The sequence below is a fragment of the Crinia signifera genome, chromosome 2 (assembly GCF_055691185.1).
Source record: "Crinia signifera chromosome 2, ASM5569118v1, whole genome shotgun sequence".
Classification (NCBI taxonomy): domain Eukaryota; kingdom Metazoa; phylum Chordata; class Amphibia; order Anura; family Myobatrachidae; genus Crinia; species Crinia signifera.
In genome coordinates, this window is record NC_139218.1 from 397,734,445 (window position 1) to 397,759,068 (window position 24,624).

Genomic DNA, 24,624 nt, shown 5'->3' on the forward strand with positions numbered 1-24,624 from the left:
AATGTACACCCCATCTGCCATCCCCTATGTATCTGACTGGATGACCTCTTCACCATAATCCTCCGTGGAGTAAGATACCACAGAGACTGGGGCTGGTCTAGCCCCAGGAAATGGTCCTCGTGTGCGTGGACAGTCTTTCAGCAAGTGCCCTGGTTGATTGCAGTGGTAACACTTCCGATGTTCTGGGTTAGCCACTCTAAATCTGGGCGGCTGCTCGGTGGTGCTTCTGACATAGACTCCTTTGTTAATATTATTGATGAACGGTTCTTTGTCAGGGGGCTTCTCTGCTCTTGGGATTCTTGCAGCCGCGGCTCTCCATTGGGGACGATTGGCTATATATTCATCAGCCCATTCCGCAGCTTGCTCAGGTGTATCGGGCTTCCTGTCCATGACCCACTCCCGTTCCTCTGGTGCCATCTTAATCATTAGCTGTTCCACCACGATTAAGTTGATGATCTGCTCCGCAGTGGAGGCCTGCCTCCCTTCAAGCCATTTCCCACAGTTTTGCCGTAGCTGACTAGTAAACTCCTGGTGGGAAGCAGTCCCACTTTTATTCAGTGTTCTGAATTTGAGACGATAAGATTCTGCAGTGATCTGAAACTTGGCTAGCAATGCCTTCTTTATACTGGCGTAGACTTTACACTCCTGGGGAGTTAGTGCCTGATATGCTTCCAAAGCCCTACCAGTGAGACTTGGCCCTAAGTACTTTGGCCATTCAGCTGGCTCTATTCCATGCACCTCCATGAGATTCTCAAAGATCTGGAGGTGAGTGTCAATGTCTGTTTCATTTTCCCGGAATGTGGGAACATCCTTAAATCCCAAGTGTCGCTTGTTTTGGCCAGTACTTTGGGGTGACTCTGGAGATCCACCGCCAGTAGGAATTTGTACCCCAAGTATTGCTTGGATTACCCCAGCTCTCTCCTGTGGGGTCGCACCATCACCAAGTGCCCCCAGCCAGCTCTGTAATGCAGCAGGAGTAACAGTGGTGGACTCTGGTAACTTACTGGATGCATTGATACCACTGCCTGTCAGCACCTCTTCATCATCACTCAGGTGGTTGGGATCCTCTGGGTGCGCCCGATCCCACTCCAACAACCTCAGCACCAGTGTCTCCCGGGTCTCAGTCCCATCATAAGTAATACCTTTCATCCTGCAAAATCCTTGCAGGTGAGGTTTCCGTGCTGTATGGTAAAACTTCTCCTGCTCTCTCATTGTGTTCTCCCCTTGATTGCTGACCACAACTTCTGGCTGACGCTCCATCCTGATATTCTGCAGTGTTACTGTTGCTTCTATCCAGTACCTTGTAATCTCTGCAGAAACTGTGTGATGTCCCTCCGCTGCCTCCAAATGTGAGGATACCGGGTGACCTGGGTACCCTGGGGTTCAGGAATCACACAGCAGAGCGGGTAACAATGAAAACAGCTTGTACTTTATTCAGGGAGACCAAGAAGTCCAGTAACCAGCAGCAGCTGCAGCAGCAGGATTATACTAACAAAGTCCACTCACAGTTCTGCAAAGTCTCCTCAAGCTGCTGTACAATGTATCAGTGTATCTCCTACAGTCCTGAGCAACACTGGCAGCTGTAGCAGAGCACACAGAATGGCTATTCACTGATTACACAGAGAGGGGACAGCACCCCAACCTCCAGTGACTATAGCTGTGCCCCTCACCTCACACAGTCACCTCTTCTTCCACTTCCTCTCTCCCACAATCCCCCTTTGATTGATCTTTCCTTCTGGATTGGTGGACCATGCTGTCAATCTTTCCAAAGGGGAAGGAGGAAGGCTTTTCTAAAGGGAACACTTCCTTACTGTGTGCTTCTGAATGTCTTCCTGTTTGTAACCTCTGCAGACTGAGGGCTTTAATTTAAGAATATAAAACTTGGGCCATAGGGTAACTCATTTCTACAAATGCAGGCAAGCCCTATTTTGTGCCTCCTCACAGTTATCATTACTGCCTCACAGCGCTGAGGTCATGAGTTCTATTCTCACCATGGCCCTTATTCTGATCGGTGCGGATATTCCCGAATTCTTACGGTGCGGTCCGCACGCCACGCTGTGCGGCGGCGTGCGGGCATCGTCCGTAGAAACGCCCACGTGTCCTCCGCATTCGGACGGACTCACTCTTTAAGAACAGGGCGTGTGTACGGACGACATACAAACCGTGCGTGTGCGGTGAAAACGTACAGATTCTTGCACGGTCTTCCCGCACAAGCACGGTCTTACCGTGTCAGAACGTACGGGAAGCTGTCCGTACGCCCCGATGCAGAGTATTTACGCTCAATCCAACACTTTTGTACTGAGTACACACAGCGATCACATGACCCACTTAGGCAATTAGGCAACCTCCTACAAAAGGGATTGTTATCAATTTCAATCAATTAAATGCTCATCTATACTGACCCACATTCCTACTACATTCATGACACACATTAACCCTTACAGCATGTGACCCTAACATACATCTATATACACTATGTACATTTTGCTTATTTTAAAGATTTTAAACAAGTTACACATATACTTTAGCATGTTAGAAAAAAACACTGACAACTTTGAACTTTAAATAACGATTTATTACAAAACACGTTGCAAACAAACAATTAATGTTCTGCATCAATGATGCTGTCCATTAGTGCCAACATTTGGCGCATCAGGCCTCGCAGACGAAGGAGGGCCCCACGGCGACCCTCCTCTGCTTGGGCAGGCTCATCTTTGGAGGAAATTCAAATTGAAAAATGACTAATGATATTCATGCATACATTTAACATAGTCAAACCTACTTTTTAAACATGCATTGTGACAGGTGTGTGTGTATATATATATATATATATATATATATATATATATATATATATTTATATATATATATATATATATATATATATATATATATATATATCTCTCTCTATATATATATATATATATATATATATATATATATACACATATATAACTATATATATGAGACATACACCTATACATACATGGAAAGCCTGATTTTGGCCCTCTACCCTTTACTCTGTCAAACACCTCACAGTCATACTGCTCCTTCTCAATCCAAACCCACCCATGACAAAGCTGTGAGAAGCATGTCACGCGCTGCACCAATCACAATTCGGCAAACAAAGTTCATTGTCTGTTATATGATGGAGCCTGGCAGGGGAGTTACACAACTCTCAGGAATGCTCAGTACATTTGTGCAATCAAGCATGGCTTGGCTGCTGATGGTCTGCTCCAGAAATCATTGTCAGAATGCCAGTTAGGGGAAGCTGCAGCACTAACCCACTCCCATGCTCAAAAGCATTACTAAGACCAAATCCACACACAATTATGGTGCAAAACATACATGCAGACCGCAGGCGGTGGTTAGCTAGAGGAGGGCCCAGGGGCACTGACCACTTGTTACTCCAGTCTAAGCCACGCCTGTCCATACTCCATTTATGCCACACTGAATCTAGTTTACAAAGATCAATCACCAGTAAACTCTACTCACCTATATGAGGCTACAGATTGTATGCAACCAGCAGGGACATGTAACCCTTACATGAGCAAGTCATCACTTTCTTCCTGGATACAGATTAGCTACACAGGTTCAGTGGCACTTAAAATCGACCTGAAAGCCATCCGCACAACCTGTGTCATTAATATGTGTCCAGGATGAAAGGGATGGTTTGCCCACCCTATCTAACCCCAAAGTGTGTCTGTTGCTACCCAATTTGTTGCAACAGTGCTACATATCAAATAGTGGATGACAAAATTAATAATGATTCTTTATGTATACATACCACTTTCGGGCGGCTGCTCGACCTCACAGGCCTCCTCATCCTCCCCCTCTTCCTGGGCCTCCTCGGCTGGCACGACCTCCTCCTCGGCTGCCACCTCGTGGTCGAAAGCCACCACCTCCGCCTCCACTGCCCACACATCCTCCACCACTTCATCCCTTTACTCCGCCACCCCTTCTTCACTTTCTCCCTCCTCGCCCATAGCTGGCTCCGCCTCCTCCTGGGCCTGGGACGCCTCTGCCTCCTCCTGGGCCTGGGACGTCTCTGCCTCCTCCCGGGCCTGTCTTGCTCGATCACGTGCTGTGTTTGGGAAAAATCAAAAAAGTGGCAATTAGTGGTAATTTGTATTAAGCCTTATCAACCTATAAATGCAAAGGTTATAAGTACTGATAATTGTACAGGCAAACAGCTCCTTAGTGGCCTTTACAATACACAGCCTGTAACATGGCAGGTATGCTGTGACATTTGGCCCATTGTAAGCATCACAAGCATTAATCCTCCCCAATAACATATTTTATGACCATTACAGGGTATCAAACAGGAAGTAGCACTCATATATTGTATGCCATGTTTAACTCATGGATCAGGCAAGGTTACCCTATTGGTTTAAAAATGGTCATGTCAGCAATATTGTACAATTGGGCATTTAATGGGTAAACACTTACATCGAGCAATGCTGGCCCGTATTTGCTGGAGCCACCTGAGATCAGACCATCGCCGCTCCAGCTGTGCGATGGTCCTGCGCACGTGGGTGCGCGCGAATATGCGCCTGCGGGCCGCTGCATATGCTTGGCGCTTCTGCCGGTTTGTAATAAAAGGGCCGGCACGCCCCAGCCTGGTCTCCATAACGGAGACCAGAGTTCGCAGCTCCGCGGAAGAGAATGGGGCTGCTCTCCCATAGGCCGCCATCTTAGCAATGGCACAAATCAAACAATCATGTGCTGTCATTGGTTGATCAGAGTGATATTTGGTATTAACTTTATTGTTCATTTTTACACTAACAGCGTGTATGCGCCAGAACAGACGGCTAACCCATTGCATCGCACACCCATCCTAAACAGACAGTGTAAAATAAGATGGAAACACATTATATATAATCTACTAGGTGATTCATAGCGCCCTACGGGCGCTCTTCACACCGTCGTAAGGGGCTGCGCCCCCTTAATTTGTGAACATTTGCATATGAGAAAGATGGTTAGAATTGTATGAAAGATGGGGATGTACTAAAAGGATGATCACAAAAAGGGATGATCGGGATGATTGCCTGAAGTTCCTATTCGCACCTCTAGATGTCACAATTTGTTTTTACTTCAACTGAGAATTTACAAAATTCAGCAAGCACATTAAGCTTTTAAATTATATATTTATATTAAAGAAAAAAGATGCAGCATTTATTTGGCATATGCATTGGTTTATAACAACAAGGCAATATAATTAAATAAGGAAACCAGCATTTGAATATCAATATTGAGTCCTGGTCCCGTTTTCTATACGTTTCCAGAGGGGCGATGGCGATATCTTTGTTATTTAGGTGGGATGATCAGCTTTTTATCGCAGATATGTATACCTGGGACGGTATTCGTTATGTTTTCAGTGGGATTATAGCGATATCTTTCATATTGACGTGGGATGATCAGGTTTTTATCGCAGATATGTATACCTGGGACTGTTTTCTATGCGTTTCCAGTGGGACGATGGCGATACCTTTTTTATTTAGGTGGGATGATCAGGTTTTTATCGCAGATATGTATACCTGGGACTGTTTTCTATGCATTTCCAGTAGGATTATTGCTATATCTTTTTTATTTAGGTGGGATGAGCAGGTTTTTATCGCAGATATATATACCTGGGACTGTTTTCGTTATGTTTTCAGTGGGATGATGGCGATATCTTTCGTGTTTAGCTGGGATGATCAGGTTTTTATCGCAGATATGTATACCTGGGACTGTTTTCGTTATGTTTTCAGTGGGATGATGGCGATATCTTTCGTGTTTACGTGGGATGATCAGGTTTTTATCGCAGATATGTTAACCTGGGACTGTTTTCTATGCGTTTCCAGTGGGACGATGGAGATACCTTTTTTATTTACGTGGGATGATCAGGTTTTTATAGCAGATATGTACACCTGGGACTTTTTTCTATGCGTTTCCAGCGGGATTATTGCTAAATCTTATTTATTTACGTGGGATGAGCAGGTTTTTATCGCAGATATATATACCTGGGACTGTTTTCGTTATGTTTTCAGTGGGATGATGGCGATATCTTTCGTGTTTAGCTGGGATGATCAGGTTTTTATCGCATATATGTTAACCTGGGACTGTTTTCTATGCGTTTCCAGTGGGACGATGGCGATACCTTTTTAATTTACGTGGGATGATCAGGTTTTTATCGCAGATATGTATACCTGGGATTGTTTTCTATGCGTTTCCAGTGGGACGATGGCGATACCTTTTTTATTTACGTGGAATGATCAGGTTTTTATCGCAGATATGTATACCTGGGACTGTTTTCTTTGCGTTTCCAGTGGGACGATGGCGATATCTTTTTTATTTACGTGGGATGATCAGGTTTTTATCCCAGAAATCTATACCTGGGACTTTTTTCTATGCATTTCCAGTAGGATTATTGCTATATCTTATTTATTTATGTGGGATGATCAGGTTTTTATCGCAGATATGTATACCTGGGACTGTTTTCGTTATGTTTTCAGTGGGATGATGGCGATATCTTTCGTGTTTACGTGGGATGATCAGGTTTTTATCGCAAATATGTTAACCTGGGACTGTTTTCTATGCATTTCCAGTGGAATGATGGCAATATCGTTCTTATTTACGTGGGATGATCAGGTTTTTATCACAGATATGTATACCTGGGACTGTTTTCTATGTGTTTCCAGTGGGACGATGGCGATACCTTTTTTATTTAGGTGGGATGATCAGATTTTTAATGCAGATATGTATACCTGGGACTGTTTTCTATGCATTTCCAGTGGGACGATGGCTATACCTTTCTTATTTAGGTGGGATGATCAGGTTTTTATCGCAGATATGTTAACCTGGGACTGTTTTGTATGCGTTTCCAGTGGGATGATGGCGATATCGTTCTTATTTACGTGGGATGATCAGGTTTTTATCGCAGATATTTATACCTGGGACTGTTTTCTATGCGTTTCCAGTGGGACGATGGCGATACCTTTTTTATTTAGGTGGGATGATCAGGTTTTTATCGCAGATATGTTAACCTGGGACTGTTTTGTATGCGTTTCCAGTGGGATGATGGCGATATCGTTCTTATTTACGTGGGATGATCAGGTTTTTATCGCAGATATGTATACCTGGGACTGTTTTCTATGCGTTTTCAGTGGGACGATGGCGATACCTTTTTTTATTTAGGTGGGATGATCAGGTTTTTAATCGCAGATATGTGTACCTGGGACTGTTTTCTATGCGTTTCCAGTGGGATTAATGCTATATCTTTTGTATTTAGGTGGGATGATCAGCTTTTTATCGCAGATATGTATACCTGGGACTTTATTCGTTATGTTTTCAGTGGGATGATAGCGATATCTTTCATATTGACGTGAGATGATCATGTTTTTATCCCAGATATGTATACCTGGGACTGTTTTCTATGCGTTTCCAGTGGGACGATGGCGATATCTTTTTTTTATTTACATGGGATGATCAGGTTTTTATCCCAGAAAATCTATACCTGGGACTGTTTTCTATGCATTTCCAGTAGGATTATTGCTATATCTTTTTTATTTAGGTGGGATGATCAGGTTTTTATCACAGATATGTATACCTGGGACTGTTTTCTATGCGTTTCCAGTGGGACGATGGCGATACCTTTTTTATTTAGGTGGGATGATCAGATTTTTAATGCAGATATGTATACCTGGGACTGTTTTCTATGCGTTTCCAGTGGGATGATGGCGATATCGTTCTTATTTACGTGGGATGATCAGGTTTTATCGCAGATATGTATACCTGGGACTGTTTTCTATGCGTTTCCAGTGGGACGATGGCTATACCTTTTTTATTTAGGTGGGATGATCAGGTTTTTATCGCAGATATGTTAACCTGGGACTGTTTTGTATGCGTTTCCAGTGGGATGATGGCGATATCGTTCTTATTTACGTGGGATGATCAGGTTTTATCGCAGATATGTATACCTGGGACTGTTTTCTATGCGTTTCCAGTGGGGCGATGGCAATACCTTTTTTATTTACGTGGGATGATCAGGTTTTATCGCAGATATGTATACCTGGGACTGTTTTCTATGCGTTTCCAGTGGGGCGATGGCAATACCTTTTTTATTTACGTGGGATGATCAGGTTTTTATCGCAGATATGTATACCTGGGACTGTTTTCGTTATGTTTTCAGTGGGATGATGGCGATATCTTTCGTGTTTACGTGGGATGATCAGGTTTTTATCACAAATATGTTAACCTGGGACTGTTTTCTATGCATTTCCAGTGGGATGATGGCGATATCGTTCTTATTTACGTGGGATGATCAGGTTTTTATCACAGATATGTATACCTGGGACTGTTTTCTATGTGTTTCCAGTGGGACGATGGCGATTCCTTTTTTAATTTAGGTGGGATGATCAGATTTTTAATGCAGATATGTATACCTGGGACTGTTTTCTATGCGTTTCCAGTGGGATGATGGCGATATCGTTCTTATTTACGTGGGATGATCAGGTTTTATCGCAGATATGTTAACCTGGGACTGTTTTGTATGCGTTTCCAGTGGGATGATGGCGATATCGTTCTTATTTACGTGGGATGATCAGGTTTTTATTGCAGATATGTATACCTGGGACTGTTTTCTATGCGTTTCCAGTGGGACGATGGCGATACCTTTTTAATTTACGTGGGATGATCAGGTTTTTATCGCAGATATGTACACCTGGGACTGTTTTCTATTCACCTCTTCAGGGGGGCACAGAGAGCAGGCACCAGGACCACCATTGCAGAGTCCCGGGGAGCCCCTCTGCTGGGGGACAAAAAGTCTCCAGATCAGATTAGAGGGGGCGCGATGTTCAGTGCAGCTGCGTCATGTGGGTCTGCCTCAGTAATCGCAGACTAGCTCTGTCGGTCCACCTACAGCTGCTGCTGATCTTTCCTTGCTTGGATGGGCTTAGTGGAGCTTGATGGTCACCCCCTGTCCAGCCCCCTGATGCAATGGACTGCGCTCTGGCCCCCGGAGAGATCTGCTGGTGATTCCCGTGAGTCTCAGCAAGAGTGTGGCCGTGAGTATGGTTGATATTAGTGGGGGGGAGGTGCAAGGGGGCTACCTAGGTTAGATGTGGGGCGAGGGGAATATGGTGCCCTATAAAGGGCAGCGTATTGGGGGATGTGCAGGGTATAAAGGGATGTAGTTTAGTGATGTAGTGCTGCGTATTTGGGAGGAGGGTGTTTAGTGATATAGTGCAGCGTATTTGAGGGGAGGGTGTTAGTGATGTAGTGCAGTGGGTACTGCTTTCCTAGCACGGCGCCCATCTCATTGATTGTATGCCTTAAGTTTAAGGTACTTAAGGCATACAATCAACGCGATGGACCCGATTTTTTAATCTCATGGATCCATAAGATAAAAAATCGTGAGCCCCCAATAACCATTGTTAACGCCACCAGCACTATCAACGCCAACCCGAAGCGTGGCGAGCAGCGGCGGTACGCGTCCTCTGACCTTTTTATACCCCCACTATCCACGTCGGCGTGGAGTTGATTATATAAGCGTGGCGAGCGCAGCGGACTACTTTACATGTATTCCGCGTCCGCTCGCCACGCTTCGGGCTCGGTGGCTCGCTGTGCTCGCCACACTATATAAAATCAACTCCACGCCAACGTGGATAGTGGGGGTATGAAAAGGTCAGAGGAAGCGTACCGCTGCGCTCGCCACGCTTCGGGTTGGCGTCAATAGTGGGGTGGTGTTAACAATGGGGGGGGGGCATTTCACCCATGAGGGGGGTTAGCAAATAAAATTGGGGTTTTACTTTGATTCCAATGTAAAAATCTCGTCGACCGCATCATCTCATGCATCTTATGCCGCACAAACACATAAGATGCATGAGATGCTTGCAATGTAAAAATCTCGTCGATTGCGTCGATTGCATCATCTCACACATCTTATGCAGCACAAACACATAAGATGCATGAGATGCTTGAGATATCAGCCCCACACATACAATCTAGATCGTGGGCGCCGTGCTAGGAAAACAGTACCGTGCAGTGTTTAGGGCGATTTAGTATATTGATGTAGTGCAGCTTATTTTGGGTGAGGTAGTGCCGAATGTATTGTAGTGATGTACACAGTGTATTGGGGAATATAGTGAAGCACATAGGGAAATGTAGTGTAGGGATGTAAATAAAGAGCTAAAGCCATCATCTAGTGTTCCCGCTAGGCTGTTTTATTGCCCGATTTTTAAAGGACAAAATACACCCTGCCCCTCTAGCAATGCCCCGCAATGCCCACAACTGTGACGTCGGCGGGCCTGGTCCGCTCGCCTTGCACTGCCCACCCAAATTCCTTGACGGTACACTAATCATCCCCTGGAAACGCATAGAAAACAGTCCCAGGTATATATATCTGCATTAAAAACATGATCATCCCACGTAAATAAAATAGTTATAGCCATCATCCCCCTGGAAACGTATAGAAAACAGTCCCAGGTATAGTTATCTCCGATAAAAACGTGATCATCCCACAAAAATAGAAGATAAATAGCCATCATCCCCCTGGAAATGCATATAAAATGGTCCCAGGTATATTTATCTGCGATAAAAACGTGATCATCCCACGTAAATATAAAAGATAGAGCCATTATCCTCCTGAAAAGGCATATAAAATGGTCCCAGGTATATTTATCTGCGATAAAAACGTGATCATCCAACAAAAAGAGAAAATAAATAGCCATCATCCCCCTGGAAACGCATAGAAAACGGTCCCAGGCATAATTATCTGCGATAAAAACGTGATCATCCCACGTAAATAGAAAAGAGAGAGCCATCATCCCCCTGGAAACGCATATAAAATGGTCCCAGGTATATTTATCTGCGATAAAAACGTGATCATCCCACGTAAATATAAAAGATAGAGCCATCATCCACCTGGAAACGCATAGAAAACGGTCCCAGGTGTAATTATCTGTAAAAAAACTTGATCATCCCACAAAAATAGAAAATAAATAGCCATCATCCCCCTGGAAACGCATATAAAATGGTCCCAGGTATAATTATCTGCGATAAAAAGGTGATCATGCCATGTAAATATAAAAGATATGGCCATCATCCCCATGGAAATGCATATAAAACAGTCCCAGGTATAATTATCTGCGATGAAAACGTGATCATCCCACGTAAATAGAAAAGATATAGTAATCATCCCCCTGGAAACGCATAGAAAACGTTCCCAGGTATAATTATCTCCGATAAAAACTTGATCATCCCACGTAAATATAAAAGATAGAGCCATCATCCCCCTGGAAACGCATAGAAAACGGTATCAGGTATAATTATCTGCGATAAAAACATGATCATCCCACAAAAATAGAAAAGAAATCGCCATCATCACCCTGGAAACGCATAGAAAACGGTCCCAGGCATAATTATCTGCGATAAAAACGTGATCATCCCACGTAAATAAAATAGTTATAGCCATCATCCCCATGGAAACGCATAGAAAACTGTCCCAGGTGTAATTATCTGCGATGAAAATGTGATCATCCCACTTAAATAGAAAAGATATAGCCATCATCCCCCTTGAAACGCATATAAAACGGTCCCAGGTATAATTATCTGCGATAAAAAGGTGATCATCCCACGTAAATATAAAAGATATAGCCATTATCCTCCTGAAAATGCATATAAAACTGTCCCAGGTGTAATTATCTGCGATAAAAAGGTGATCATCCCACGTAAATAGAAAAGATAAAGCCATCATTCCCCTTGATATGCATATAAAATGTTCCCAGGTATAATTATCTCTGATAAAAACTTGATCATCCAACGTAAATAGAAAAGATAAAGCCATCATTCCCCTTGATATGCATATAAAATGTTCCCAGGTATAATTATCTCTGATAAAAACTTGATCATCCAACGTAAATAGAAAAGATAAAGCCATCATTCCCCTTGATATGCATATAAAATGTTCCCAGGTATAATTATCTCTGATAAAAACTTGATCATCCCATTTAAATTGAAAAGATAGAGCCATCATCCCCCTGGAAACGCATATAAAATGGTCCCAGGTATAATTATCTGCGATAAAAACATGATCATCCCACGTAAATATAAAAGATAGAGCCATCATCCCCCTGGAAACGCATAGAAAACAGTCCCTGGTATAATTATCTGCGAAAAAACGTGATCATCCCACAAAAATAGAAAAGAAATAGCCATCATCGCCCCGGGAAACGCATAGAAAACGGTCCCAGGCATAATTATCTTCGATAAAAACGTGATCATCCCACGTAAATAAAATAGTTATAGCCATCATCCCCCCTAGAAACGCATAGAAAACAGTCCCAGGTATAATTATCTGCGATGAAAACGTGATCATCCCACGTAAATAGAAAAGAAATAGCCATCATCCCCCCTAGAAACGCATAGAAAACAGTCCCAGGTATAATTATCTGCGATGAAAACGTGATCATCCCACGTAAATAGAAAAGAAATAGTAATCATCCCCCTGGAAACGCATAGAAAACAGTCCCAGGTATAATTATCTGCGATAAAAACGTGATTATCCCACGTAAATAGAAAAGAAATAGTAATCATCCCCCTTGAAACGCATAGAAAACCATCCCAGGTGTAATTATCTGAGATAAAAACGTGATCATCCCACAAAAATAGAAAATAAATAGCCATCATAACCCCTGGAAACGCATATAAAATGGTCCCAGGTATAATTATCTGCGATAAAAACGTGATCATCCAACGTAAATAGAAAAGTTAAAGCCATCATTCCCCTTGATATGCATATAAAATGGTCCCAGGTATAATTATCTCCGATAAAAACTTGATCATCCCACAAAAATAGAAAAGATAGAGCCATCATCCCCCTGGAAACGCATAGAAAACTGTCCCTGGTATAATTATCTGCGATAAAAACGTAATCATCCCACAAAAATAGAAAAGAAATAGCCATCATCACTCCGGGAAACACATAGAAAACGGTCCCAGGCATAATTATCTTCGATAAAAACGTGATCATCCCACGTAAATAAAATAGTTATAGCCATCATCCCCCTGGAAACGCATAGAAAACAGTCCTAGGTATAATTATCTGCGATGAAAACGTGATCATCCCACGTAAATAGAAAAGATAGAGCCATCATCCCCCTGGAAACGCATCGAAAACGGTCCCAGGTATAATTATCTGCGATAAAAACGTGATCATCCCACAAAAATAGAAAAGATAGAGCCATCATCCCCCTGGAAACGCATAGAAAACGGTCCCTGGTATAATTATCTGCGATAAAAACGTGATCATCCCACAAAAATAGAAAAGATATAGCCATCATCGCCCCGGGAAACGCATAGAAAACGGTCCCAGGCATAATTATCTTCGATAAAAACGTGATCATCCCACGTAAATAAAATAGTTATAGCCATCATCCCCCTTGAAACGCATAGAAAACCGTCCCAGGTGTAATTATCTGAGATAAAAATGTGATCATCCCACGTAAATACAAAAGATAGAGCCATCATCCCACTGCAAACACATAGAAAACGGTCCCAGGTATAATTATCTGCGAAAAAACTTGATAATCCCATTTAAATAGAAAAGATAGAGCCATCATCCCCCTGGAAATATACAATATAGGTAAATATACAATAAAAATGGGATAATGCGCTTTTTACTGCAATTATAAGGATAAAAGACACTTAGGTGGTCTGACTGACATATAATTTGATGTTTAGACTTTTTTTTTAGTTCGTAAAGGTTGAAAATCAGTAAAAATTGTGACATCTAGTGTATTGGAGGTGAACTGCACTCAATCATCCCGATCATCCCTTTCTGCAATCATGCTTTTAGTACATCCCTGAAAGATGCCTGTATTGCAACTTGAGTTATAGGTGAAATGTGTTAAATAGAGAGCATATGATGTGGAAGGGGGGGTGTATTGTTTTGTTTAATTAAAAAGCGGTTACAGAGTAAGATGTACATTGATAGTGTGGATGGTACAGTGACATTTGTGGGTGTGGGGGGGGGGGGGGCTGTGTGTGCGTGTTGTTTAGGTGTGTGTGTGCAATAGTATAGTAGGGTGTTTCTGAGTCAGCGGCTCCCCACTGGCGGAGGACACGACACAGGAAAACAGGAGGCTGGGTAGTGATAGGGGTGTGTGGGCATAAGGGGGACTAAAGAGGAGGGTGGGAGACACAGTGCAGCTACTGCCAGTGGGTGAGGGTCCAGCGTGGCAGTACAGGAGTACAGGATGGTGGCCCTGAGTCAGTGTCTCCTCCTACTGGGTGTGTTCGGGTGCATGAGAGCAGGAGGCTGGGCCATGAGGCATGATAGGGGCATGTGGGCAAAACAGCGTCAGCGACTCCCCAGTGGTGGAAGTTACGGTTCAGGAGAGCAGGAAGCTGGGTAGTGATAGGGGTGTGTGAGTATACGGGGGACTAAAGAGGGGCTTAGGGTGCTGCCGTGGGTAGATGCCGTGAATTGCGGGAGGGGGGGGTCGCGGGGGGGTGTGGGTACCGCGAATTGTGGGAGGGGGGGCGCGGGGGGTTGCAGTGAATCGCGGGAGGGTGGGTCGCGGGGGCGGGGGGTTGCCGCAATGACAGGAGGGGGGGGTCAGGGGTGGGGAATCGCGGCAGGGGGGGTCGTGGGGGCACCGTGAACCCCGGGAGGGGGGGCCGGGGGGTTGGCGCGAATCGTGGGAGGGGGGGTCGCGGGGTGCCGCAAATCGCAGGAGGGGGGGTGTCACGGGGTAGGGCCGCGAATCGCGGCAGTCACCGGGGGTGCCGCGAATTGCGGGGGGTGTGCTGCAAATCGCGGGAGGGGGGTCGCGGGGGGTGCCGCGAATTGCCACAAGAAAAAATCAACACAGAAAGGTCAACACATGTAAATGTTGACATAAGTGTGGCACTTCATTGGTGTCCATGTCGACACATGAGAATGAATATGAAAACATTAAAAAAAGAAAAATAAATCTACAAAAACTCATGTCAACCTTTTTCATTGTCGACCATAGCCGTGCCAGTGTTTTGCATGTGCCATTTAATCCTGGGGTTGCCGTGAATCGTGCGCGGGGGTGGGGGGGAGGGAGGAGGTGAGGGGTGTCCTCGAATCACGGGAGGAGGGGTCGTGGGTGGATGCCGTGAATTGCGGGAGGAGGGGTCGCGGGGGGGGGTGTCGGTGCCGCGAATTGTGGGAGGGGGGGCGCGGGGGGTTGCAGTGAATCGCGGGAGGGTGGGTAGCGGGGGCGGGGGGTTGCCGCAAAGACAGGAGGGGGGTCAGGGGTGGGGAATCGCGGCAGGGGGGGTCGTGGGGGCACCGTGAACCGCGGGAGGGGGGCCGGGGGGTTGGCGCGAATCGTGGTAGGGGGGGGTCGCGGGGTGCCGCGAATCGCAGGAGGGGGGTGTCATGGGGTGGGGCCGCGAATCGCGGGAGTCACCGGGGGTGCCGCGAATTGTGGGGGGTGTGCTGCAAATCGCGGGAGGGGGGTCGCGGGGGGTGCCGCGAATTGCCACAAGAAAAAATCAACACAGAAAGGTCAACACATGTAAATGTTGACATAAGTGTGGCACTTCATTGGTGTCCATGTCGACACATGAGAATGAATATGAAAACATTGAAAAAGTGAAAAATAAATCTTGTCAACCTTTTTCATTGTCGACAATAGCCATGTCAGTGTTTTGCATGTGCCATTTAATCGTGGGGATGCCGTGAATGGGGGGGGGGGAGGGAGGGAGGTGCATACCTCCCAACATGACCCTCTCCAGGAGGGACACATTGCTCAGTTTCTGGACTTTCTTCTTAATTTATGGATTACCATCACCTGTGCTTAAACACCTTTCTTATCAATTAGCCTGTTTAAAACAGGTGATGACAATCATAAATTAAGCTGGACGTCCACAACCCAGCGTTACAGCTCCAGACACACTTTGAGTGACAGATGTAGCCAAATATATAAGAGATACCATCCACCAAACATGGGTAGAAGCACCAGGTGAAATAGTCTGCATCAGTAGACACTTACACCTAACTCCCCAAGGTTCTAAACAGCTATTTTATAATGAAAGCTATGCAGCAGAAACATAGCAAATAGTGTCAGACCTATTACAAAAATTAGCCCATGCTGCCATCTGTACACTTACCTTCTACTGGCCCCTACTACAGAGGTGGAATGAAAAGTAGCTAGCATCCAACCTGAATTTGGAGTGCTTTCACATGTGATTTGGATGCTAGCACTGATTACTTGTGGCTAAGTGGTGGACTGGATTGACATATGGAATGGGTAGTGTCAGTTGTACTACATACCAAACAAGTGCTCAGTACAGATGTACATTCAAATATACATTTCATGTGTGACCTCAGTTTTATTTGGTCATTGGTTTTGGAATCTGCATTTAGCTACTAAATCAGACTTACTCAGTTTGCCAGGTTTTTGAGAAATATTTTTCAACACCAAGGGGCGTCCCGTATGCGCCGCACGGTTGACGCTGGCGTACGGGACGCGGCCGTACGGAACGCAGGTTGCAGCTGATTAACGCCAATTACAGAAATAGTATTTAAAGTTGTCCTAGAAAGGCAAACACTTGTTGCAAACATGGCTGGCTCAGAGTCAGAGGAAAAACAGGTGGTGCAGAACCTCTTGGCCCGCATGGAGGCCAACACCACCTATGTCCCCCTCAACCCAGACCAGCCAGATGGGCCATCAACATCAGGCCAATCGGCAGCTGGCCCATCCTCAGCATCAGCAGAATCATTGGCAACACAGCAGGTGGCTTCCCAACAGAGTAGCCAGGCCAGCACTTCAAGTACAGCAACCGGTGGCCGTGCCTGTGGCCATGGCAGTGCCAGTGGCAGTGGCCGTGCCAGTGGCCGTGCCCGTGGCCGCAGTGGGGCAACAGAGGAACCAACCACAAGAAACATGGCATATGAACCGCATGAGCTTGACATCCTGGTGACCCGGGCACGTGATTTAATAGAGTGCCCAGCGGTAAAGTTGACACACACAAGGAGATGGAAGATCTGGGAGGAGATAACGGCGGAGATTAATGCAGTGGCTCCACAAGTTCGTCAGACGGAGCACGTTAAGAAGAGGCAAGTACATGTGTGTTACATTTCAGTAGTACAAGTCCAGTAATGTTTACATTCAATATTAGATGGAGTTGGTCAATGGGTGTTCACGTTGCTTGGAGGCACAGACATGTTGGCCATTACATTGAATTGATAGTTATTGGAGGGGGACTGTTGTTGTATCTTCTAAGGGTTGGGTTTAAAAATGAATATAATGTAAGTTTGTTGTCAGTAGGCACATGTTGTATTATGTTTCAGATTGCAATGGGTGCGACAGCAAACATGAGGAGTTACATGTATTAATATGTACACTTTGATTGCAGGTGGCACGACTTCAAAGGCAACCTCAAGAAGAAATTGACCCAGCGGTGGGAACACAGCCACACCTCTGGGGCTGGCCCCATGCCATCAAAGCTGGAGCTCACCCCCCTGGAAGAGATGGCCCAGTGCTGCATTGCAGTGGAGGAGGTCCGGGGGGTGAGCACTATAGACAGCGAGTCCCCAGCGGAAGTGATGGCTTCTACGCTTGAAGGTAATTATTTGCCAGGCCATAAGTAGATGTTTTAAATTTGGCATGGAATGTGTGGTAATTGGTAATTTCTCGTTTAACAGCATCCCCACCGCTTGGTCAAGATTCTCTTGAGGAGGTTGTGGAGTCTGTGCCACCTGGCCCCAGTAGCAGGCCCGTGCAGCAGCAGCCGCCAATGTCCGCGGCTGAATTGGCCACGTGGGGCCGTGTGCTAGATAGTATTGTGCAGCAGGGAGACTCGGCATTCGAGCGGGTGCGTAGGGCCAAGGAGGTGCTGCAGGGTTTGACCACCAGCCAGCAGAGTATTGCTGCGAGCCTGCAGGCTATGAGTGCCAGCCAGCAAGCTATTGCTGCTAGCCTGCAGGTGCTGGCTGATCAAGCCCTGCGGCAAAATGACCTCCTCCTCCGCCATAATGAACTTATGGTGGAGCTAGTTACCACCAATAGGGTCCTAATGTCACCCGCTTCGGGTGCATTACCAACACCATCACTCCCTGCTGCCAGAGGGGGAAGAAGATCCACCCCCTCACCAGCATGTGCTCCACGTGAGCCACCATCTGACTCTGGCCGTGGGCGAGGCCGAAGAGCTGCTGCACGTGGCAAGGAGCCTGCCAGGGGCAAACGTGCCCGCAAATGAACTTGTGTCCCCATTAATTTCCACCGTTATGTCTTCCCAAATCTTCCATTGAGCTGTGTGTGTGTCAGCATCCTGTGTCAAAATCCGTGCCGAGGGTCACCACATTTGCCCGCGGTTCAAATGTCATGTTTGGTTCCCCTGTTGCCCTGTTTCGGCTACCATTACTGTGTGCTGTACTTGAAGTGTTGGTGCTGTACTTTTGTTGTGAAGCCACCTGATGTGTTCCTAATGATTCTGCTGTGGCTATTTATTCTATATTATTTCCTTTTAGTCCTGTTATGGTACCATTTGTTTTGTGATGTTTTTGAAATTTTTGCCAAAGTTTCTTTAATAAATGTTATTTTGGCCCCACAAATGTCTGTATTAATTGATACATGCAGAAGTGACATGTGTATTAGTATTATTAATATTAAGTTGTGTTCATTATTTGCAGTGTAATAGTGTGTGACAAGTGCAGCATGTAATGTTCCCTTTAAGCTGCAATGCTTCCAATTGTAGCAGTGAGAAGCGTGTCATTAACAAGTAATGAGTAAAGTAGGTGATTGTATTGTGTTCAGGTGACATTGGTTGAGGTGCGTCCGTCCTGATTAGGCGTTCCGATTGCCTAGCGCATGACCGAGTGGTGTCCGCAAAGCAATAGTAGCCTTTTGGACACCGCACATTTGTACCCTTTTTGTTTGCGTGCATTCGGCGTGCTGTCCGAATGCACGCCTACCAAAATATGTGTACTCCCCCGTGTCCGCCCATGTTTCCGCCCAGTTTAGCCCACTTTGAAACTACGCCCCTGTGTCATTCCGCATGACGCCCATAACACACCCATATTACCCGAGTGATTGCGGTGCACATTTCTGTACGGTATTAGTGAGAACAAGTACGGAGACCATGCGTGGCACATGCGCGTAGCGTTCTCCACGCATGCGCAGACGGCTAAAAAACGCCATCCGAAAGAATTCGGAAAAGTACACACCGATCAGAATAATGCCCCATGTGTTATATATACGGGGCAGTACGGACGGTGTAATGGTTAGCATTACTGCCTTACAGTGCTGAGGTCATGGGTTCTATTACCAGTACGGATGGTGTAATGGTTAGCATTACTGCCTCACAGCGCTGAGGTCACGGGTTCTATCCCCACCATGTGTTATATATACGGGGCATGTGTTGAGGGCAGTATGAACGGTGTAATGGTTACATTACTGCCTCACAGCGCTGAGGTCATGGGTTCTATCCCCACCATGTGTAATATATACGGGGAAGTACGGACGGTGTAATGGTTAGGATTAACCCTCCAATCCGGGTTCCGCCCTTTACATTCCACTGAAACTGCACTGACCAAAGTCACTAACGATCTACTATCAGCTAAATCCAAAGGCCTCTTCTCTATCCTCATCCAGCTTGATCTGTCGGCTGCCTTTGGCACTGTTGACCAAGGGTGCTCAACACCCTCCGCTCCCTTAGCATCACTGGCACAGTCTTCTCCTGGTTCACCTCATACCTCTCCGATCGCTCCTTCTCCATCTCCACTCCGAGCTCCTCCTCTCCTACTACCCCGCAGCCAGTCGGTGTTCCCCAAGGGTCAGTCCTTGGCCCTCTCCTCTTCTCCCTCTACACCACCTCTCTGGGCACCCTCATCAGCTCCTATGGTTTCCATTACCACCTTTATGCTGATGATACCCTAATCTATCTCTCCTATCCCCATCACTCCTGTCCAAGGTCTCCGAATGCCTCACAGCCATCTCAGCCTGGATGACCCAACGCTTCCTGAAACTAAACATGGCTAAAACTGAACTTCTCCCACTATCTCCATCAGCATTGATGAAACCGAGATCACCTCCACCGACCAAACGCGCTGTCTCTGTGTCATCATTGACTCCTCCCTCTCTTTCACCCCCCACATTCGTGCTCTCTCACAGTCTTGCCACTTTCACCTATGCAACATCTCACGCATCAGACCATTACTCTCCACTGACGCGACCAAAATTCTCATTCACTCTCTTGTCATCTCCCGCCTTGACTACTGCAACATCCTTCTCTCTGGGCTACCTCTCACCCACCTCGCACCTCTCCAATCCATTCTTAAAGCTGCTGCTAGGCTCATCTTCCTCTCCTGCCGCTCTACCTCCGCCTCCCCCCTCTGTCTATCTCTTCACTGGCTCCCCATTCCTTTCCGAGTTCTCTTTAAACTCCTCACCACCACCTACAAGTCTCTCTCATCCTCCACCGCTCCTTACTTCTCTTCACTGATATCTATCCACACTCCCTCCCATCCTCTTCGCTCCATCGCTGACCGCCGACTGACCTCTCACCTTATCACCTCCTCCCACTCCCGTGTCCAAGACTTCTCTCGCGCTGCCCCCCTGCACTGGAACAACCTCCCGCCACCCATCAGGCTTTCTGATTCACTTACCTCCTTCAAGCGCACCCTCAAAACCCACTTTTTTCGACTAGCCTATCCCTCCTCCTAACCTCTTTTGATCCTCCTATCCTGCCTCCGTTCCCATCCGTTCCTACTTATCCTATTGTTTTTCGTTCGTCCACCCACCTCCTTTTAGTATGTTAACTCTTATGAGTAGGGCCCTCCTTCCTCACGTACTCACCCTACCTCTTTACCTCACCTGTGCTCCTGTCCTGTTCTTCCCTTCCTCTACTTCATCTTCAGTCTCCTCGACAATTTCGACACCTACTTCTGAACTGATGCTGATTTTAGTTCTACCAGCTATACCCCTATTTATGCTATGTTTTATCAACACACCCTGTACATTACCTTGTAATTTGTTACCTTATAAATAAACGTACTACATGGTTAGCATTACTGCCTCACAGCACTGAGGTCATGGGATCTATCCCCACCATGTGTTATATATACGGGGCAGTACGGATGGTGTAATGGTTAGTATTACTGCCTCTCAGCACTGAGGTCATGGGTTCTATTCCCACCATGTGTTATATATACAGGCAGTACGGATGGTGTAATGGTTAGCATTACTGCCTCACAGCACTGAGGTCATGGGTTCCATTCCCACCACGTGTTATATATACGGGGCAGTACGGATGGTGTAATGGTTACATTACTGCCTCAAAGCACTGAGGTCATGGGTTCTATTCCCACCATGTGTTATATATACAGGGCAGTACGGATGATGTAATGGTTACATTACTGCCTCACAGCGCTGAGGTCTGAGTTCTATTCCCACCATGTGTTATATATACAGGGCAGTACGGATGATGTAATGGTTACATTACCGCCTCACAGCACTGAGGTCATGGGTTCTATCCCCACCATGGCTCTAACTGTGCAGAGTTTGTATATTCTCCCCGTGTTTGCATGGGTTTCCTTCGGGTACTCCAGTTTCCTCTCACAATCCAAAAATATACTGATAGGCTAATTGACTCCCAACAAAATTAACCCTAGAATGTCTGTGTGTGCCTGTACATGTGGTAGGGAATATAGACTGTAAGCTCCACTGGGGCAGGGCCTGATGTGACTGTTCAACTACTGTAATCTCTGTAAATTGCTGTGGAATATGTATGAGCTATTTAAGAAACTGTTAATAATAATAATAATAATAATAATAATAATAATAATAATAATAATAATAATAATGTACTGTACAGTACAATTTGGAATTAAGAAAATATAATAATTTTTATACACAAATTTGGTACATTTTGCTACAGTAATTAAGACGTTTCCTTCATTATATAAAAACACTTCAGGAAAGTTACATCAGATGTCCGTGATGACGTACTGCCGACGGAAACAGTCGCTGTTCTCCCACATTTGTGATGACGTACTGCCGACGGAAACGGTCTCACAAGGTTAAGTCCTGATCCTGATTTTGTTTAGAACTTTCCGTAACGTCTGTCTGATTTCCTTTGTCCTAAGAAAGTATATAATGGGGTTGGCTACATGGGGCACCACGGAGTACAGGAAGAGAAGCAAAGCGTTGACACTAGGTGTAATTATTACTAATAAAGGAATGTTCGTTACTATGTAGACAAAGATCCGGGGAATATAATATAACCCCACGACTAGCAGGTGGGTGGTGCAGGTGTAGAACGCTTTGCACCAGCTGTCGGGTCGGGATGAGATCACGGCTATTATCAGGGCGTATGACAACAATATCACCCCCAAGGGCACCAGCAGCCCCACCATGGCGCACACAAAGGCCACTCTTCTCATATATGTTGTGTCGGAACACGCTAAGGCTGAGATTGTTGCATGGGTACAGAATAAGGTATATATCTTGTTAACGCCACATCGGTCAATTTGTGAGGCCTGAGACGCAATGGTCGCATTGGTAGAGGTTGCAGTAAAAACCCAGCAGATGCCGCAAGCAATGACAACGGTTTTATTGGTGATAATGGTGGCGTATCGCAGGGGCTGGCATATAGACATATAACGATCTACCGCCATCACCATCAGAAGGTAGGAATCCACGCTCCCTAAGTAATGGACGCAAAACATCTGGAAGACGCACACGGGGAAGGGCATGGAGGAGGCTCCGAACCAGTACTTGGCGATTAGTTTCGGTAGAGTCACCGTGTCGAATAAAAGGTCTGATGTAGCGAGATTTGCTATGATCAGGTACATGGGCTGGTGCAGGTGCGTATTCAGGATGACCAGACTGATGACGCTCCCATTGGCAGTCAGTGACATCACATACACCAGGAACATCATGGCGGATATGAAGGCGTTGTAGTCTTCTGTAATCCCTGGGAATCCGACCAATACGATCTCTGGACTTCCAGTTTGATTAGACATCATCTTCTTCTGGTTTTAGTACATCGGGTGACACATGGGGACTAGCTGGTTATTTCATATCTCAGCAGTATCAGTGTCACCGACCTCATTACGATGATGGTAACAGTATGTTGATGTAACTTACACCACACACGGACAATCTGCTTCATCAGAACCTCAGAGCGGGAACGCGGTGTGAGATTCCCACAGTTTATATAGAGCGATGCCCCATAGGAATTGCCCCTAGGGGCAAACAGCTGGCATAAGGCAAAGCAGATCTCATAAATCTCATGGGATTCATTAATTGCTAATTGCCAAGCAGGAAGTTTCTTTCTTACATTAATTCCTGTTATGTATAAGACAAGCTGCGCTATATATGCAATTGTGATTTTCTAGTCTACGGAATTGCCAATATTACCCAAATATGAAAAGTGAAACCCACCGGATCCGTCGCCAACTCATTCGCAATAGACATAAGTAGTTTGTATGCAAGTATGAGGAACAGTGAGGATAAATCCAGCCCTTGCAGCTTATGGCGGATACGTGCCCCAAAAACGACTATGACGCCTGACGGGTTAATATCATTAACCCCTTGATATTGTCACTTCCTCTCAATCATTCCTCTCACGTGAACATCACCCATTGGGTACAAATATGAATTGGCCCCGGAGTCCGCACTGCATACCTCCCCACTGTCCTGATTTTCACAGGACAGTTGCCGTTTTTGGGGGATTGTCCCACCCATGAGCAGCAGAGTCCCGCGGTGGGGAGGAGTTGTGGGGAGAACACCTGTCACTCATTCTGCTCAGCAGAGGAGCAGTGACGAGATGCTACAGAAACAGAAGGACAGGGGTAATGCCATCAGCCCACTGGGCACTGGGTATGCCTCCATAATGATGGAAAATGGGGGTGTGACATACAAGAATTCAACATGGCCAAAGAGATCGATATGTCAAAGGTCGACGGTGTCTAAGTTTGACAGGTACAAAAGTTTCACATGTTGGGAATAGTAACCTGCCTAGAGCATGGCAAGCAAAGCAACACCATGAGGACACAGACTTCCACTGATTGTTCCGTCAACCATTTCCATTTCAACTTTTTGACCCTGTCAAACTTTTCTGCTTTTTACCTTTCCCATGTTGTCCTTTTGACCATGTGAACCTTTTGTTTTAGTCGACCAATTGCATACCAACCATATGGGTTGATCTGTTGACTGTCTATCCCAAACCTGTACATCTATTATACCACACTGCTCTGGAACCACCTCAAGCTACTGTCTACAAATGTTGCTGCCAGTCCCATTGACCTATTATGTTGCTTTGTTGACATTCTCTCTGCTCCTCCACTGACCATTACCCTCTGCTCGGCTCTGGTCACCTCGTGTCACTCCCACATACAAGTAGTAGTAGTAGTAGTAGTAGTACGTTTATTTATAGGGCGCCGCAAAGTGTCCGCAGCGCCGTACATAGCAAACAAAAAAAAAATGACGAGGTAACGTACAGGGTGTGTTGAAAAATACAGTATAAATGGGGGTATAGCTGGTAGAACTAAAATCAGCATCAGTTCAGAAGTAGGTGTCAAAATTGTCAAGGAGACTAAAGATGAAGTAGAGGAAGGGAAGAACAGGACAGGAGCACAGGTGAGGTAAAGAGGTAGGGTGAGTACGT

General features: G+C 45.7%; 1 protein-coding gene and 1 pseudogene across 1 annotated transcript; both read right to left on the reverse strand.

The window, feature by feature from the left end:
• LOC146058612 (uncharacterized) lies at positions 1-1,260 on the reverse strand. Its single transcript, XM_083170887.1, has one exon. It carries the CDS (start codon positions 1,258-1,260, stop codon positions 25-27), a length of 1,236 nt encoding a protein of 411 aa, XP_083027013.1. The 3' UTR covers positions 1-24.
• Positions 1,261-21,940: 20,680 nt separating this feature from the next.
• LOC146058613 (olfactory receptor-like protein DTMT) lies at positions 21,941-22,978 on the reverse strand (annotated as a pseudogene).
• Between the last annotated feature and the right edge of the window lie 1,646 nt (positions 22,979-24,624).

Coding starts and splice junctions, on each gene's coding strand:
- LOC146058612 (XM_083170887.1), bottom strand. CDS start 1,260: ATGGAGCGTCAGCCAGAAGTTGTGGTCAGCAATCAAGGGGAGAACACA.